The following is a 17,542-nucleotide window of genomic DNA, read 5'->3' on the forward strand; positions in this document are numbered from 1 at the left end:
TATGCATGTGCGTGGTGAGGTCCGCCGAAGTGTCAAACGTCTCGTTCCTCCCATACTGCGCATGTGCAGCAACGCACTGTGGCTTTGAAGGGTTGATGCCATCTTGTGCAGCACAACCCAGGGCCTTGCATTTATATAGCACCTTTAAAGGAATAGAATGTCCTATGATAGCAGTTAGACAAAATTTTACATCGTGCTACTTAAGGAGATATTAGGACAGGTGACCACAAGCTTGGTCAAAGAGTCAGTTTGAAGGATATTAAAGGAGGAAAGGTAAAGATTGAGGAAGGGAATTCCAGAGCTTAGGGCTTTGGCAGCTGAAGGTGAAAGGAATGGAGGATTGACAAGAGGCCAGAGTTTGAGGAACACAGAGTTCTCAGAAGGTTGCAGGGTGGAAAGAGGTTACAGAGATAGGGAGAGGCAAAGTCATAGCAGGAGAGTCAGCATTTGAACCAGGGTGAGAATTTTATATTTGAGCTATTTGGTGGACCGGGAGTTAACAGTAGTCATCTCGCACAGGGGTAATGGGACTTGGTGTGTTAGGATACAGGCAGCAGAGTTTTGGATGAGCTCAAGCTTATGGAGGGGTGTGGGGGAATGGCCAGCCAGCTAAGTATAGCCAAGCTTGGAGATGACAAAAGCATGAATGTGCATTTCAGAAGGACATGAACTGAGGCAGGGAAGGAGATGGACGATGTTCTGGAGGTGGTGGTAGGGAGCTTTGTAATGGATAGATACAGGCAGAAGCTCAGCTCAGGGTCAAATATAGCTGAGGTTGTGAATGGCATACTTCAGCCTGAGATAGCAGCCAGGGAGGAGAACGGAGTCAGTGGTGTGGGCATGGAGTTTGGTGCAATGGCTTTGGTCTTCCCGGTGTATAATCAGAGGAATTTGAAGCTGGTCTGGGACTGGATGTCAGCTGGACAAGCAGTCTTAAGACAAAGGAACCACTGGGGCGGCACAGTGGCGCAGTGGTAGCACCGCAGCCTCACAGCTCCAGCGACCCGGGTTCAATTCTGGGTACTGCCTGTGTGGAGTTTGCAAGTTCTCCCTGTGTCTGCGTGGGTTTCCTGCGGGTGCTCCGGTTTCCTCCCACATGCCAAAGACTTGCAGGTTGATAGGTTAATTGGCCATTATAAATTGCCCCTAGTATAGGTAGGTGGTAGGGAAATATAGGGACAGGTGGTAGGAATATGGGATTAGTGTAGGATTAGTATAAATGGGTGGTTGATGGTCGGCACAGACTCGGTGGGCCGAAGGGCCTGTTTCAGTGCTGTATCTCTAAACTAAACACTGCACAAGGCTCCATTGTGTGGTTATACTGCACTATGGATCTGTGACTGGTGAGCTCCTGCTAAAATTAACTGAGAAAACAGGAGGTAGAATGTGCTGTATTGTTTTATAAAGTCCTCCTCACAGTTACTGAGTAGTAGTTACAGTAAACAGGGAAACCTCCACTCAAGGGAAGTGGCATGAACAGCAACAATTGAACAATTTAAAACCTTATTTTCTCCTCTCCTCTCCTGATATTGGCTTTTTGCCAGGGTACACTATTACAAACACCATCTGGCATTTCACCCAAAAAACCATCCTTTGATGTGTGAGCTCAAACAACGTAGGGGGGAGCCCTGTCCCTCGGTTCCTTCTGTCTCAGACTGTTTATCTGAACGCCAGAGACTTAACATACCTGAGCATCCATAACCCAGCTCCCAAAAATACACACCCAGGTAAGAGCATAAAAATACACTGGAGGCATATATTTATTCAAAGTATTTTACAATAGAAGAAAATCCTTCATCAAAGAAGGAACAGATTCAAAGCGTCTTTTTTAAAATATTTACAAAAACAGTCGTGCCCAGTAAATAACAAAAAGACATATACAGCGCGATTATCAGAGAGCCCACATGGAGCCCCGCAATGCAGCTAACTGCAGGATGAAGCACTCTCTGTTCTATTCTAACAACATGCTCTAATCCTGAGCTCAGTGGAGCACTTTTAGCCACACCAGTGTAACAGTTCCATTCCCCCACACAGCTGTCCTCACAGACTCTCTGACTGAGACCTCTAATTCAGTGTCAGTTTGTGCTTCAGGGAGATGTGTCAGTTTATTAGAAGCTGGCAGGAAGATAGATCTTTACCTGAATAGGGTAGTTTGTGATGGTTTATTTTCCAATAATAATTCCAGACACAAATCTGCAATAACCATCCCACCTCCCCAACCCAGCCAGATATACAGATAATCACACTGAACGAGCGGTCGGAAATAGACTTGCTCTGACCCATAGATTATGGGAACCTGTGTTGCTCTGATAATAGTGGTGGATATCATCATCAGAGCAGCACAGACTTGCTAGATCCAGTTACAGTCTGCACTCCACTACTGTGGGTGTACACCAGGTGAATGGAAGTTCAGTGTGATCCCTCCAACCTGAATGCAGTGGGGCGTATGAAGCAGCAAAAGTCGCCCTGTCATGCATATGGCAGGGTGGAGGAAGTACAGTCTGATCCCTACACGGTGTACATGACCGTGTTTCTGTGCCATCAGTATGAATGACCACTGTGATTACTCTTGGTATGAGTATCGTTCAGCACTTCAGCTTCTCACCAATCGTTTCCTATTCCTGTCTGAAAAACGATTCTCACGGAGGTTTATTCCACGGCCGCTGTGTGCCTACTGATGCCTCACCCAGACAGCCAGTCTCCACTTAGAAGCTGAGTCAGATTTGACAGTATATCTATCTCTGGAGGGCATCACAGCTGGAAATGACCCTGTCCACACGCACAAACACACACACACACACACACACACACAACACTTCACTGGCGGTGAATGAGCAGCGATCAGAATGGGAATCCCCCCCAACCTGTGGCACTGCCGAATCACTGCATCCCCAAGTATTGCACCACTTGAGATCAGCCAACTGAGCGCAGACCAGGAGTCAGAGCTGAGACCGTCTGGTTCGTGTGGCTCAGGAATGCATTGACCCACCAGGTGGCCGATGTCCAGTATTAAGGAGCTCAGTCAGAAACTATCAGGCTGGTAGTGTTCTATTCCTCAGCAGATGTGTTGCAAGGGCTATTGCAGAGATTTCCCAATAACTCCCATTGTCAAGCTTTACTCCAGCCACAGCACTGCAGCAGAATGGCATGGCTCAGATCCTCTCATACACTCTATGGTTCCAATCAAAAGTCAATCACAATTAAAAGATGTAGAAAACTCTCGATTCTTGGCTAGTCAGAGCTTCTGGTGTCCATGTCAATTGTAACACGCTTCATACAAGTTCATCCAGGAGTGTACCAATCGCTTGTTGCTGCTCTGGTGCTCCAGCAATAGGTTTGTTACACATTGGACAGACACAGCGTATTTCCAGCCACTTCACCAAACACCTGCAGAAGGACACAGAAGAATCAGAAACCAAGTACAGTCAGTGAAACATCATATAAAGTGAAACACTGTGTACAGACACTGTATTTTGGCAGTTCAACTGTATGCAGATTGAAATACTGGATCAAAGAAACACTTGTGTTTATACAGTGCATTTCATGACCTGTGGACCTCCAAAAGTGCTTTACAGCCAATTAAGTACTTCTGAAGTGTAGGCACTGCTGCAATACAGGGAACAGGCAGTGCAAAAGTGTACAGAATGGGACACATGTAAAGGCAATAGAGTTGTATTGAACAAGATACTGTGTATGGGAAGTATGGGACGACATGAACCAACACACAGTACAGACAGTGTGACGCTGTAGCGAGAGGAACAGTACAGGTAGTGCAACACTGTACATAGAAAGGCAGCAGAAATATTGTGACAATGCACACAGTAAGACACCGTGTACAGACAGTGTGACATTGTCCAGGGAGAAAACAGTGTGACACTGCAATACTGCACAGAGCAGGACACGAGTGTATTTCTGTAAACAGCAATTCAGTTATCAGTACAAACATCCACCCTTGACTGAAATTTACTGCATTGAGTCAGACTAATTGCATATGTGGACAGTGTGTCAGAGGATTCTGCTGCAACATTTCCACGACATTGCTCTCGTCTTTTTTCAGTTGGTTTCCAGCTCTCTGCAGTCACTGTGGTCTGTGTACTGTACAGAGCTCACCACAAACTTGCACTGGGACGAAACAAAACAACTGTTTCACTCAAAGTTTACTCACTTCCTGTGGAAGGCATGTTGACATGGTAACACTCCCAACTCCTCTTTAATCTTGAAATCCTCTAAGCAAACGGCACATGTCTGCTGTGTAACAAACAAAAATGGAGGCTTTCATTTCACCTTGTGTAAACTGATTAAAATAGTCACCTTCAGTGTGCTGTCATCCTATCATTAACCAAACATGACAGAATTCAGGATACATTTATAGATAAAAATTTCACTCTCACAACACTTTTATTTTGATGTAGCAAACTACTACAGATCACACAACCTTACAATAAAATCAGTAAAATCATGACTTACCCCATGTAAATTCAACTTTTTAGCATCTCCCCTTGTTATAACCTGAAGAGACAGTGAAAGAATGAAACACATGCACAATGACAATGACATCCCAGGTACCAGTCAACAGCTCCGCATGCGTCCCATGTAACAGGCATCAGATACCCACACATTACAGATATCAGGCTACAGATATGCACACATTCCAGTGAACAAGCTACAGATCTGCAGATGTGCTGCTGCTATTTCTGGAATTTTGCACGGGACAAGAGGGGTTTCCTTGAGGGTGTCAATGCTGCCAGAGGGGGGTCAGAGAAGGACTTGCTCCTGTTTTGATTTCCTTATTTAAGGAGTACAGATTTCGTCTCCTTACCTAAAATAGGAATTACTTGCCTTAGAGGAGGTGCCACAAAGGTTCATGAGATTGATTGATCAGATGAAAAGATTGTCGAATGAGGACAGAATGGGGAGAAGAGGTCTATATTCTCTGGAGCTTAAAAGAATGAGAGGTGATCTCGCTAAATCAGAAAAATTTCTTTGAGGGCTTGACAGGGTCGAGGCTGAGAGACAGTTTCTGCTTGCTCGAGAGTCGGGAACACAGAGGCACAGTCTCAAGATAAAGAAATGAGGACTGAAAAGAGCAGAAATTTCATCACTCAGAGGGTTGTGAATCTTTGGAATTCTCTAGCTCAGAGAATTGTGGAGGCTCAGGCATTGAGACTGAGATCGATAGATTTTTGGACACTCAGGAATAAAGGAATATAGTGATTGGGCAGGAAGGAGGAGTTCAGGCAGAGGATCAGCCATAATCTTACTGAATCTTAGTGGGTAAACCTAATGAGCACTGACCCGAAACGTTAACTCTGCTTCTCTTTCCACAGATGCTGCCAGACCTGCTGAGTGGTTCCAGCATTTCTTGTTTTTATTTTATATTATATATAATGAGCACTCATGCTGTGGAGGATGAGTTTCTGGAGTGTGTTACGGATGGTTTTCTGGAGCAGTATGTTCAGGAACCAACTAGAGAACAGGCTATCTTAGATCTCGTATTATGCAATGAGAAAGGGCTAATTAATAATCTTGTTGCAAAAAAACCTTTAGGGATGAGTGACCATATGTGATAGAATTTTACATTATGTTTGAAAATGAGGTAGTTCAATGTGAAGCCAGGGTGTTAAATTTGAACAAAGGAAATTATGAACGTATGAGGGGTGGATTGGGAAAATACATTAAAAGGTATGACAGTGCATAGGCAATCGATAGGCTGTTGCCAGCGATCGCCAGAGCTGGCGGGCAACCATAAAGGCGGGGCTAAAGCGTGGCGAGTCGAAGAGACGTAGCAGTTGGCAGGAAAAAAGACAGAAGCGCAAGGAGAGAGCCAACTGTGTAACAGCCCTGACAACCAATTTTATCTGCAGCACCTGTGGAAGAGTCTGTCACTCTAGAATTGGCCTTTATAGCCACTCCAGGCGCTGCTTCACAAACCACTGACCACCTCCAGGCACTAACCCATTGTCTCTCGAGACAAGGAGGCCAAAGAAAGAAAGTCTTCAAATAATTATTACCTAGTTTACAGCAACTGTACATTCCTTCAAGGCACAAAAACCCTTAAAGTAAAGGCAGTCAACTGTGGATAACAAAGGAAGTTAAGGACTGTATAAGATTAAAAGAAAGTCCTATAAAGTTGCCAGAAATAGTAGTAAACCTGAGGACTGGGAGGATTTTAGAATACAGCAAAGGAGGACCAAGAAACAGATGAAGAAATGGAGAACAGAATATGAATGTAAGCTCACAAAAAATATAAAAATGGACTGTAAAAGCTTCTATAGGTAGGTAAAAAGGAAATTTTGGCTAAGACGAATGTGGGTTCATTACAGGCAGAGTCAGGAGAATTTATGCTGGGGAATAGAGAAATCGCAGAGATGCTAAATGATTACTTTGTGCCTGTCTTCACTGAGGAAAATACAAGAAATCTCTCAGAATTAGAGATCTAAGGGACAAGGGAGAATGAGGAATTGAAGGAAATTAGTATTAATAACAAGGTTGTATTGGAGAAATTCATGGGGCTGAAGTTTGATAAGTACCCAGGACCTGATATTCTACATCCTGGTGTTGAAACAGGTAGCTATGAAGATAGTGGATGCATTGGTGATCATCTTCCAAAATTCTGTAAATTCTGGAACGGTTCCTGCAGATTGGAAGGTAGCGAATGTCAGCCCACTATTTAAGAAGGCAGGGAGAGAGAAAACAGGGAACTGCAGACCTGTTAGCCTTCCATCAGTCGTTGGGAAAATGTTAGAATCTATTCTAAAGGAGGTGATAAATGGACACTTGGATAATAATGATCTGATGGGGCATAGTCAACATGGATTTATGAATGGGAAATCATGTTTGATGAACCTGCTGGAGATTTTTGAGGATGTTACTAACAGACTTGATAAAGGGGAGTCGGTGGATGTAGTATACTTGGATTTTCAGAAGGCTTTTGATAAAGTCCCCGAGAGGAGGTTGGTTAGCAAAATTAAAGCACATGGGATAGGAGGTAACATACTGGCATGGATTCAGGATTGCTTAACAGGCAAAAAGCAGAGAGTAGGAATAAACGGGTCATTCTCGCATTGGCAAGCTGTGACTAGTGGGGTACCGCAAGGATCAGTACTTGGGCCCCAGCTGTTTACAATATATATCAATGATTTGGATGTGGGGACCAAATGTAATATTTCCAAGTTCGCAAATGACACAAAACTAGGTGGGAATGTGTGTTGTGAAGAAGATGCAAAGTGGCTTCAAGGAGATTTGGACAGACTTAGTGAGTGGGCAAGAATGTGGCAGATGGAAGCGAATGCGGAAAAATGTGAGGTTATCCGTTTTGGTAGGATGAACAGTTATGCAGAGTATTTCTTAAATAGTAAGAGATCAGAAAGTGCAGATGTACAAAGGGACCTGGGTGTCCTCATCGATAAGCAATTAAGAAGCCTTTATCGCAACAGGATTTGAGTACAGGAGTCGTGAAGTCTTGCTTCAATTGTATCGAACCTTGGTTAGACCGCACCTGGAGTACTATGTGCAGTTCTGGTCCCCTTACCTTACAAAGGATATTATTACCATAGAGGGAGTGCAACGAAGCTTCATCAGACTTGTTCTCGGAATGGCAGACTGTCCTATGAAGAGAGATTGAGAATACTGGGCCTGTATTCTCGAGAGTTTCGAAGAATGAGAGGTGATCTCATTGAAACCTACAAAATACTGAAAGCGATAGACAGGGTAGATGCAGGTAAGATGTTTCCCCTGGCTGGGCAGTCTAGAACCAAGGGACCAAATTTCAAAATAAGGGGGAAGCCACTTAGGACAGGGATGAGGAGAAATTTCTTTACTCAGAGGGTTCTAAATCTTTGGAATTCTCTACCCTAGAAGGCAGTGGAAGCTCAGTCATTGAGTATTTGAGTCATTAAAACAGAGATTGACAGATTTCTAAATAGCAATGACATCAAGGGATATGGGGATCATGTGGGAAAAAGGCATTGAAGTGGATGATCAGCCATGATCGTATTTAATGGAGGAGCAGGCTCAATCGGTTAAATGGCCTACTCCTGCTTCTCTGTTCCGATGAATGGCAGAGCAGACTCGAGGGGCCATATTGCCTATTCATGTTCCCATATTAGATCAGCCTGGCTGTGACTGCAGCCCATTGTCCTGAGTTCAGGGCAATTAAGTGTGCAGTGCAAGCTCTGTGGATTCGCCATCATGGAGGGAGGGAAATACTCTACTGCTGCAGCAGCTCAGATGGTCTTGTCGACAACTGAGTGGTCAAGAAAAGGGCTCTGAGTCTAGAGGAACAGCAGCTGAAGTAATCAAAAATAGATTTAATACTGGCCTCACCATTGATTTTGCCAGATTCCCACTGGCACAGTCTCCATCTGCACTCTTACTTTCTGGCCTTCCCTGCCATCAGCAGTGCTAATGAATTGGGCAGTCCAGAGTTCCACCCTCTTGCCATGCTGTTGGAAACAGAGGGAGGTAATTTTAAGCTTACTCCCTTTTCCTTAATTCTGTACCCTGGGAAATATGGAGACAAACCCCCCCCTTGAGGATAGACAGTCTGAGCTGGATCTGTGGCTCTGGGGCAGTGAAGCTGGATCAGTGAATTTGGTTGAAGTTTGCAGCCTTCCTAAGGCTAGTTTTGTGTTAGTTCCCATTCGTTTTTTTTACCTCTTTGTATCCGTATCTCTCGTTCTGTGCTTGGTGTCGGAGTTTACTGAAAGGAAACAGGTAGATGGTTAGTCACCCAGATCACAGGAAGCTAAAACCATGATTTTTCCAACAGCATAGCTAACTTGCCACTCAGCATTACTTCATTGCCACAAAAGGCCTTTCAGCAACTGGACACTCCCAGCATGGGGAATGGTGACAGAACGATGGTATCTTAATGCTGGCTGTAATTTGAACTGCTGTATCTTTGAGAATTTGTACCAAATGCTAAAAGACTCCCAATCCCCACTGCCCCCACATACTTATACAGACCATGTTCTCAAGCAGCACATTCCATGGAATGGGCAGACAGGTGGCAGATGAAGTTCAATGTGGAGAAATGTGAAGTGATTCAATTTGGTAGGAATAACATGGAGAGACAATACAGAAAGGATACAATTCTAAAGGGGGTGCGGGAGCAAACGGACCTGGGTGTATATGTGCATAAGTCATTGAAGGTACAGGACAGGTTGAGAGAGCGGTTAATAAAGCATGTAGTATCCTGGGCTTTATTAATAGGGGCATAGAGAACAAGAGCAAGGAAGTTATGTTGAACTTGTATAAGACAATAGTTCGGCCTCAGCTGGAGTATTGCGTCCAGTTCTGGGCTCCGCACTTGAGGAAAGATGTGAGGGCATTGGAGAGAGCGCAGAAAAGATTCACGAGAATGGTTCCAGGGATGAGGAATTTCAGTGGTGAAGATAGATTGGAGAAGTTGGGACAGTTTTCCTTAGAGAAGAGAAGGCTGAGAGGTGATTTGATTGAGGTATTCAAAATCATGAGGGGTCCAGACAGATAGAGAGAAACTGTTCCCACCCGTGAAAGGATCGAGAACAAGAGACCACAGATTTAAAGTATTTGGTAACAAAAGCAAAAGTGACATGAGGAAAAACTTTTTCATGCAGCGAGTGGTTAAGTCGGGAATGCACTGTCTGAGAGTGTGGTGGAAGCAGGTTCAACTGAAGCATTAAAAAGTGAATTAGACAGTTATATGAAAAGGGAGAACGTGTAGGTTTACAGGGAGAAAGCGGGGGAATGGAACTCAGGGAATTGCTTCCTTCTGCACTGTAACAATTCTGTGATTCCATGTAACAGCGTTACACCCATGGACTGACACAGACATCTGGCTAAATTCTATGTCTATTTGTGATGAATATAAATATTTATGCATTCATTTATGTGCATCTGCATCACGACAATTTCAGTTGCTCAGTTCTCCAGTTGAATACAATTTGTGTCGTGGCATTTTTGTGTGCATGAAATATAAGCAAGGTAACACATGTTTACGGAGTTACTGAGAGGCAGCATCAGAACTGGAACCGTGTGAAACTGTCGTGTGAAAAAAATCTAAAACCCAAAATCCTGCAAAGAACCATGGAGAAGTTATGACACGGAAAGAGGCCATTCACCCCATCGTGTCTGCGCCGGCTGAAAAAACTAGCCGCCCACTCTAATCACACCTTCCAGCACCTGGTCCGTAGCTTTGCAGGTTACAGCACTTCAGGTGCAGGTCCAGGTACCTTTTAAATGAGTTGAGGGTTTCTGCCTCCACCACCAATCCAAGCAGTGAATTCCAGACACTCACCATCCTCTAATCCTTCTACCAAGCACCTTAAATCTGTGCCCCCTGGTAATTGACCTCTCCACTAGGGGAAACGGAGAGGTCCTTCCTGTCTACTCTATCTAGGTACCTCATAGTTTTGTGCACCTCAATTAAGTCACCCCTCAGCCACCTCTGTTCTAAGGAAAACAACTCCAGCCGATCAAATCTTTCCTCATAGCTGCAACTTTCAAGCCCTTGCAACATTCTTGTAAATCTTCTTTGTACTCTCTCCACAGCATTTATGTCCTTCCTGTAATGTGGGGACCAGAATGGTACGCAATACTGCAGCTGTAGTCGAACCAGCTTTTTATACAGTTCCATCATTACATCCCTACTTTTGTATTCTATACCTCAGCCAATAAAGGAAAGCATTCCATATGCCTTCTTTGCCACTTTATCTACCTGTCCTACCACCTTCAGGGACCTATGGGCGCGCTCTCCAAGGTCTCTCACTTCCTCTACCCCTCCAAATATCCTCCTGTTTATTGTCTAGTCCCTTGCTTTGTTTGCCCTCCCCAAATGCATTACCTCACACTTCTCTGGATTGAATTCCATTTTCCATTTTTCCGCCCACTCAACAGCTATCCTCTCCACTATCAACCACACGGCCAATTTTTGTGTCATCTGAGAATTTCCCAATCATTAATATGTACCACAAAGAGCAAAGGACACAACATGAGCCCTGTGGAACGCCACTGGAAACTGCTTTCCATTCGCAAAAACATCCGTCGACCATTACCCTATGTTTCCTGTCACTGAGCCAATTTTGGATCTAACTCGCCACATTCCCCTGTATCCCATATGCTTTTACTTTTCTGACCAGTCTGCCATGTGGGACCTTGTCAAATGCCTTACTAAAATTCATGCAGACAACATCCGCTGCATTACCCTCATCAATCCTTCTTGTTACTTCCTCAAAAAATTCAATTAAGTTCGTAAGACATGACCTTCCCTTAACAAATCCATGCTGACTATCCCTGATTAAGCTGTGTCTTTCTAAGTGACAGTTTATCCTATCTCTCGGAATTGATTCTAATCATTTGCCCACCACCGAGGTCAGACCTCCAAACCTCTGGCACCTCGCCTGTATCCAGTGAGGATTTAAAGAAGATACTCAGAGTCATAGTCATAGAGTTACACAGCACAGAAACAGGCCCTCCGCCCATCGTGTCTCTGCCGGCCATACAGCACCTATCTATTCTAATCCCATTTTCCAGCACTTGGCCAGTAGCCTTGTATGCTATGGCATTTCAAGTGCTCATCTAAATACTTCTTCAATGTTGTGAGGGCTCCTGCCTCTACCACCCCTTCAGGCAGTGTGTTCCAGATTCCAACCACCTTCTGGGTGAAAAAATGTTTCTTCAAATTCCCTCCAAACCTCCTGCCCTTACCTTAAATCTTTGCCCCCTGATTATTGACACCTCCGCTAAGGGAAAAAATTTCTTCCTTTCTACCCTATCTACGCATTCATAATTTTGTATACCTCAATCGGGTCCCCCTTCAACCTTCTCTGCTCGATGGAAAACAACCCTATTCTATCCAGTCTCTCTTCACAGCTGAAATGCTCCAGTCCAGGCAACATCCTGATGAATCTCCTCTGCACCCTCTCTCGTGCAATCACGTCCTTCCTACAGTGTGGCGACCAGAACTGTACACAGTACTCCAGTTGTGGCCGAACTAGCATTTAAACAGCTCCATCATAACCTCCCCGCTCTTAGATTCTATGCCTCAGCTAATAAAGGCAAGTATCCCATATGCGTTCCTAACCACCTTATCTATCTGTGCTGCTGCCTTCAGTGATCTGTGTACAAGTACACCAAGATCATTCTGACCCTCTGTACTTCCTAGGGTCCAACCATCTATTGTATATTCCCTTGCCTTGTTAGTCCTCCCAAAATGCATCAACTCATGCTTCTCAGGATTAAATTCCATTTGCCACTGCTCTGCCCATCTAACCAGCCCATCTATATTGTCCTGTAATCTAAGGTTTTCCTCCTCACTATTTATGAGACCACCAATTTTTGTGTCATCTGCAAACTTACTGATCATCCCTCCTATATTCACGTCTAAATCATTAATGCACACTACAAACAGCAAGGGTCCCAGCACCGATCCCTGCAGTACACGACTGGTCACAGGCCTCCAATCGCAAAAACAACCTTCGACCATCACCCTCTGCCTCCTGCCACGAAGCCAATTTTGGATCCAATTTGCCAAATTACCCTGGAACCCATGGACTCTTACCTTCTTGACCAATCTACTGTGTGGGACCTTATCAAAAGCCTTACTGAAGTCTGTGTAGACTACATAAACTGCTTTACCGTCATCTACACATCTAGTCACCTCCTCGAAAAATTCAATCAAGTTTATTAGACATGATCTCCCCTTGACAAAACCATGGTGACTACCCTTGATTAATTCCTGCCTCGCCAAGTGGAGATTAATCCTGTCCCTCAGAAATTTTTCCAATAGTTTCCCAACACTGATGTTAGACTCACTGGCCTGTAATTACCTGGTTTATCCCTACTACCCTTCTTGAATAATGGTACCAGATTCGCTGTCCACCAGTCCTCTGGCACCTCTCCTGTGGCCAGAGAGGATTTGAAAATTTGTGTCAGAACCCCTGCTAGCTCCTCCCTTGCCTCACATAACAGCCTGGGATACATCTCATTTGGGCCTGGGGATTTATCCACTTTTCAGCCTGCTAAAACCGTTCATACCTCCTCCCTTTCAATGCTAATTTGTTCAAGTATATCACATCCCAGTATACCATCATGTCTCCCCCTCCCTGATCTCTACACCTAAATCGTCCTTCTCCATAATGAATACAGATGAAAAGTAAAGTAATCATTTAAAACCTCATCTGCGTCCTCCGGCTCCACACACAGATTGTCGCTTCAGTGTCTAATGGGCCCTACTCTTTCCCTGGTTATCCTCTTGTCCTTAATATACTTTTAAAACGTCTTTGGATTTTCCTTAATCTTGCCTGCCAGTGTTTTTTCACGCTCTCCCCCCTTGTTCTCCGAATTACTTTCTTAAGTACCCCCTATACTTTCTATGCTCCTCGAGGGCCTCGGCTATTTCCTCCCCGACTTCCTTTAACAGCCTGAGATACAATCTATCCAGCCCTGGTGATTCATCCACTTTCAAGGATGTCAGACCCTTTAATACTCCTTCTCTCATTATGCTTATCGTGTCTAATATTTCACATTCCTCCTCTTTAATTATAATGTCTGCATCATCCCTCTTCTTTGTGAAGACAGAGACAAGTACTCATAAAGAACCCTGCCTGCATCTTCTGCATCCATGCATAAGTTACCTTGTACATCTCTGATAGGCCCTATTCTTTCCTTTGTTGTCCTCTTAATGTACTGATCAATCATGTTTGGAGTTTCCTTGATTTTACCTGCCAATATGTTTTCATGTCCTCGCTCTCCTTTTCTAATTTCCTTTTTTACTTCAACCCTGCACTTTCTATACTCCTCCAGGCTTTCTAAAGTATTAAGTTTCTTGTGACTGTCATAAGCTTTCTTTTTCTGCTGTATCTTACCCATATGCTTCGAGATAACCCAGGGATTCCACATTTGGCAGTACCACCCTTTTTCTTTGTGGGGACATGTCTACATTGTGCCTGAAGAATCTCACTTTTGAATGCCACCCATTGGTTTGCCACTGATTTTCCTTCAAGGAGCTGTATCCAGTCCACTTTCGCCAAATCACCTCTCAGCTTTGTAAAATTTGCCTTGCCCCAATTTAGAACTTTTACTCCTGCTTTCCCAGCTTCATTTCCTAAGACTAAATGTAGAATTGCACCCCCTCTTGTTGGGCTTGTTACGTGCATCCTCCACATCTGTGATTACGAGTCGTCCATTTTGGTGGACTGGGAACTTGCAGCTTAAAAACACACAGCATCTTAAACAAGGCCACAGCCCTGAACTTTGTTTGGTGGAAGAGCAGAACTTCTTGCAGAGCACAGGATCCCCAGACATGCTGATTCCAATGTGAAAAAGCTCCTGTGGGAGGTAGGGGACAGTCACAATGTACTGTTTGGGGTAGACAAATAAAGGGCCCTCAAGAGAGCAGATCAGGGGCTCAGGGAAGTCAGTACCAACCTGGTGATCCTGTACGCTGACACTTCGAGCAACAAAAAAAAGGTTCATTACTTAGTCAGGGCAAATAAACTAAGGAGTCAGGCACACTGAAGAGCATACTGTACTAAGTGTGTTTGCCGCTCACAATGACCTCTCTTGTACTGCGTTGATGTGCTTCACCATCAATGTCCAGAAGGCAACACAGTGCCTTCACACAGAACCTTACATACAGTTACCCGATGAAAAGCCTCACAGAGAGTCTAATTCCTTGTTGTATTCACCCATTATCCCACTGCTGACAAATTTACTGCACCTCATGATACCCAAGAGTAATTCTCACTTATTGCATTCTTGTTCAAGAGAACACAACATACAACAGCCAGGAAAGATTGGCAACAACAAAAGCAACTCAAATTTACTGTGCTTTTCATACAGAAATATGTTCCATAGTTTTCGCAGAAGACGAATCAGAAAATAAATGAACGCTGAAACAAAGAAGGAGATATTAGTGGGGTTACCAAAAGCTTTATCAAATTGCTGGGTTTTGAGAAGGCTCTTCAAGCAGGAGAAAGAGGTGAAGAGGCAGAGAGTTTGAGGGAAGAAAGTGAGAATGTGGGCCAAGCATGCTGAAAACATGGCTAACAATGGGAAGGAATGATGGACAAGAGGCCAGGGTCAGAATAATGTAGAGTTTGGAGAGGAGTTATCGGATAGGGAAAGGCTTTCGAGACAGGGAAAGGCAAGACCAGAAAAGGATTTGTCCAAGAAGATAACCATCTTTCTTTGTGCTAGGTATGACTCCAACCAGTGGAGAGTCTCCCCCCGACCATCCCATTCTCATGACTTCAACTTTGCTTGGGTCCTTGAAGCCTTGCTTTGTCAAAAGCAGCCTGTCGAGGGCAGTCACTCTCACCTCATCTCTGGAATTCAGCGCTTTTGTCCATGTTTGGACCAAGGTTGTAATGAGGTCTGGAGCCAAGTGCCCCTGGTGGATCCCAGGCTTGTGGTTCTTGGAGGCCAATCATCTGTGTCCCAGGGCACTGCTGCAGGGGTTCCTCAGGGTAGTGCCCTCGGCCCAACCATCTTCAGCTGCTTCATCAATGACCTTCCCTCCACTATAGGTTTGGAAGTGGGGATGTGCGCTGATGATTGCAGAGTGTTCAGTACCATTCGCAACTCTTCAGATGCTGAAGTTGGCCATGCCTGAATGCAGCAACACCTGGACAATATTCAGGCTTGGGCTGGTAAGTGGCATAACATTTTTAACAAGTGCCAGGGAATGACTATCTCGTACAAGAGAGAATCTAAGCATCTCTCTTTCACATTCAACAGTACTACCATCGCTTAATCCCCAACAATCAACATCCTGGGAGTTACCATTGACCAGAAACGTAACTGGACTAGCCATATAAATACTGTGGCTACAAGAGCAACTCAGAGGCTGGGAATTCTGCAATGACTAACTCACCTCCTGACTCCCCAATGTCCGTCCACCATCTACAAGGCGCAAGTCAGGAGTGTGATGAAATATTCTCCACTTGCCTACATGAGTTCAGCTCCAACAACACTCTAGAAGCTCGACACCATCCAAGACAAGGTACCCTGCTTGATTGGCATCGCATCCTCCACCTTAAATATTCACTCCCTCCAACACCAGTACACAGTGGTAGAATAGTGTACCATAGACAAGATGCACTGCAGCAACTGACTAAGGCTCTTTCGACAGCACCTTTCATTCCCGTGACCTCTACCACCTAGAAGGACAAGGGCAGCAGATGCATGGAAATACGACCACCTGCAAGTTCCCCTCCAAGTCACACACCATCCTGACTTGAAACTGTATCGACCTTCCTTCACTGTCAATGGGTCAAAATCCCGAACTCTCTACCTCACAACGTTGCAGGTCCAAGAAGGCAGCTCCCGACCAACTGCTCAAGCTTATCAGGGATGAGCAATAAATGCTGGCCTTGCCAGTCACGCTCACATCCCATTAACAAATTTTTAAAATCCCCATATCGTGTGGTCTCCATAGAATCATACAGCGCAGAAGGAGGCCTTTTTGCCCACCATGCCTCTGTTAGCTTTCTCAAAGAGCGACCAATTAGTTCCACTCCCCTGCTCGCTCCACATCGCCCTACAACATTTTTCCTTGTTAAGTTCTTCCTTTGTCTAACATTCCGGAGAAGCACTCAGATTGCTTTTGCTGAACCAGGCAGAGAATGGTCTCTGTCCTCCTGCAAACCTCACTGTTATTCTTTGATGTGAATAGTCTAACTTAAGAATTTTTGTTATGCCAGCCCATTAAGCTGCTGTGGGCCTTTAAATCCTGCAGCAGCAACCAGGTTTCCATACCCAATCAGCAACAGTACTGCCCAAGACCATTCAAATAAGGCGAACTCTCAAAAATGTGGCACAATCAGCCCACCTTAATTCTGTGGGTGTGAACAGCACAATACCATTATTCCACCCAGGAATCTCAACTAAGTGGAAATTCTAGACACCGCACCATTATGCACTCAGTTTTATACATACATACATGTACACACACTTACACAAACACATAGAGAGATCTCATCATGGTTTCTGTTTTCAGATGTGAATCTGATGTGGTAGGAGGTGAAAACCCAGCTGTGGTTGTGTGAGGATGGGTAAGGGGAAGGTAAATCCTTTCCTAACAGCAGCAAACAGTACCTTCTGCCAAAAGAGCCTAAAATAGCCCTGAAAATTTGATAGCAGCTCTCTGCCCTGAGCTCGATTGTTTGTCTCAGGAAGTTGACTTTAATTTGCAGGATGTGTTCCAAGTTTCCGGCACCTTGACAGGCCTGTACATCATGTTCCCAGGCTGGACAAAAGAAGTACAATAATCCAAGAAGAAAAGCATAGGATTAAGGAGGCAACTGTTTACTTGCTAGGGCCAGGTAATGGTGGCATTCTGCTGTACATGACCAAGTTGCACCAGGATTCGAAGCGCAGTGGCAAACGTGCACTGTAATTAGGAAGATTCTATCAATCACTGCTGATCACTGCCCGACCCACTGCCTGTCTTGGAGCAATCGTAGTGCTTCTCTCAGTGCTTGACCTGGGCCTGCTCCATTTTTATTTTGCAAGGACTAAGGTCTTACTAGCTTCATGTAGGTACCAATACCAAGTCCAG

General features: G+C 44.6%; 1 protein-coding gene across 4 annotated transcripts in view; it reads right to left on the bottom strand.

The window, feature by feature from the left end:
• Positions 1-1,742: 1,742 nt before the first annotated feature.
• rnf122 (ring finger protein 122) overlaps positions 1,743-17,542 on the bottom strand; it is a 31,503-nt gene continuing 15,703 nt past the window's right edge. For 3 of the 4 annotated variants that reach the window (XM_068023026.1, XM_068023023.1, XM_068023025.1), the window contains 4 exons: positions 8,656-8,701; positions 4,468-4,509; positions 4,166-4,248; positions 1,743-3,387 (listed from right to left, as the gene is read on the bottom strand). In XM_068023026.1, the coding sequence (XP_067879127.1) occupies positions 3,273-3,387; positions 4,166-4,248; positions 4,468-4,509; positions 8,656-8,701 (286 nt within the window). In that variant the 3' untranslated portion in view covers positions 1,743-3,272. The remainder of the gene's footprint in view (positions 3,388-4,165; positions 4,249-4,467; positions 4,510-8,655; positions 8,702-17,542) is intronic. The other variant, XM_068023024.1, reaches the window with a different exon arrangement.

Source organism: Heterodontus francisci, chromosome 47 (assembly GCF_036365525.1).
Source record: "Heterodontus francisci isolate sHetFra1 chromosome 47, sHetFra1.hap1, whole genome shotgun sequence".
Lineage (NCBI taxonomy): Eukaryota > Metazoa > Chordata > Chondrichthyes > Heterodontiformes > Heterodontidae > Heterodontus > Heterodontus francisci.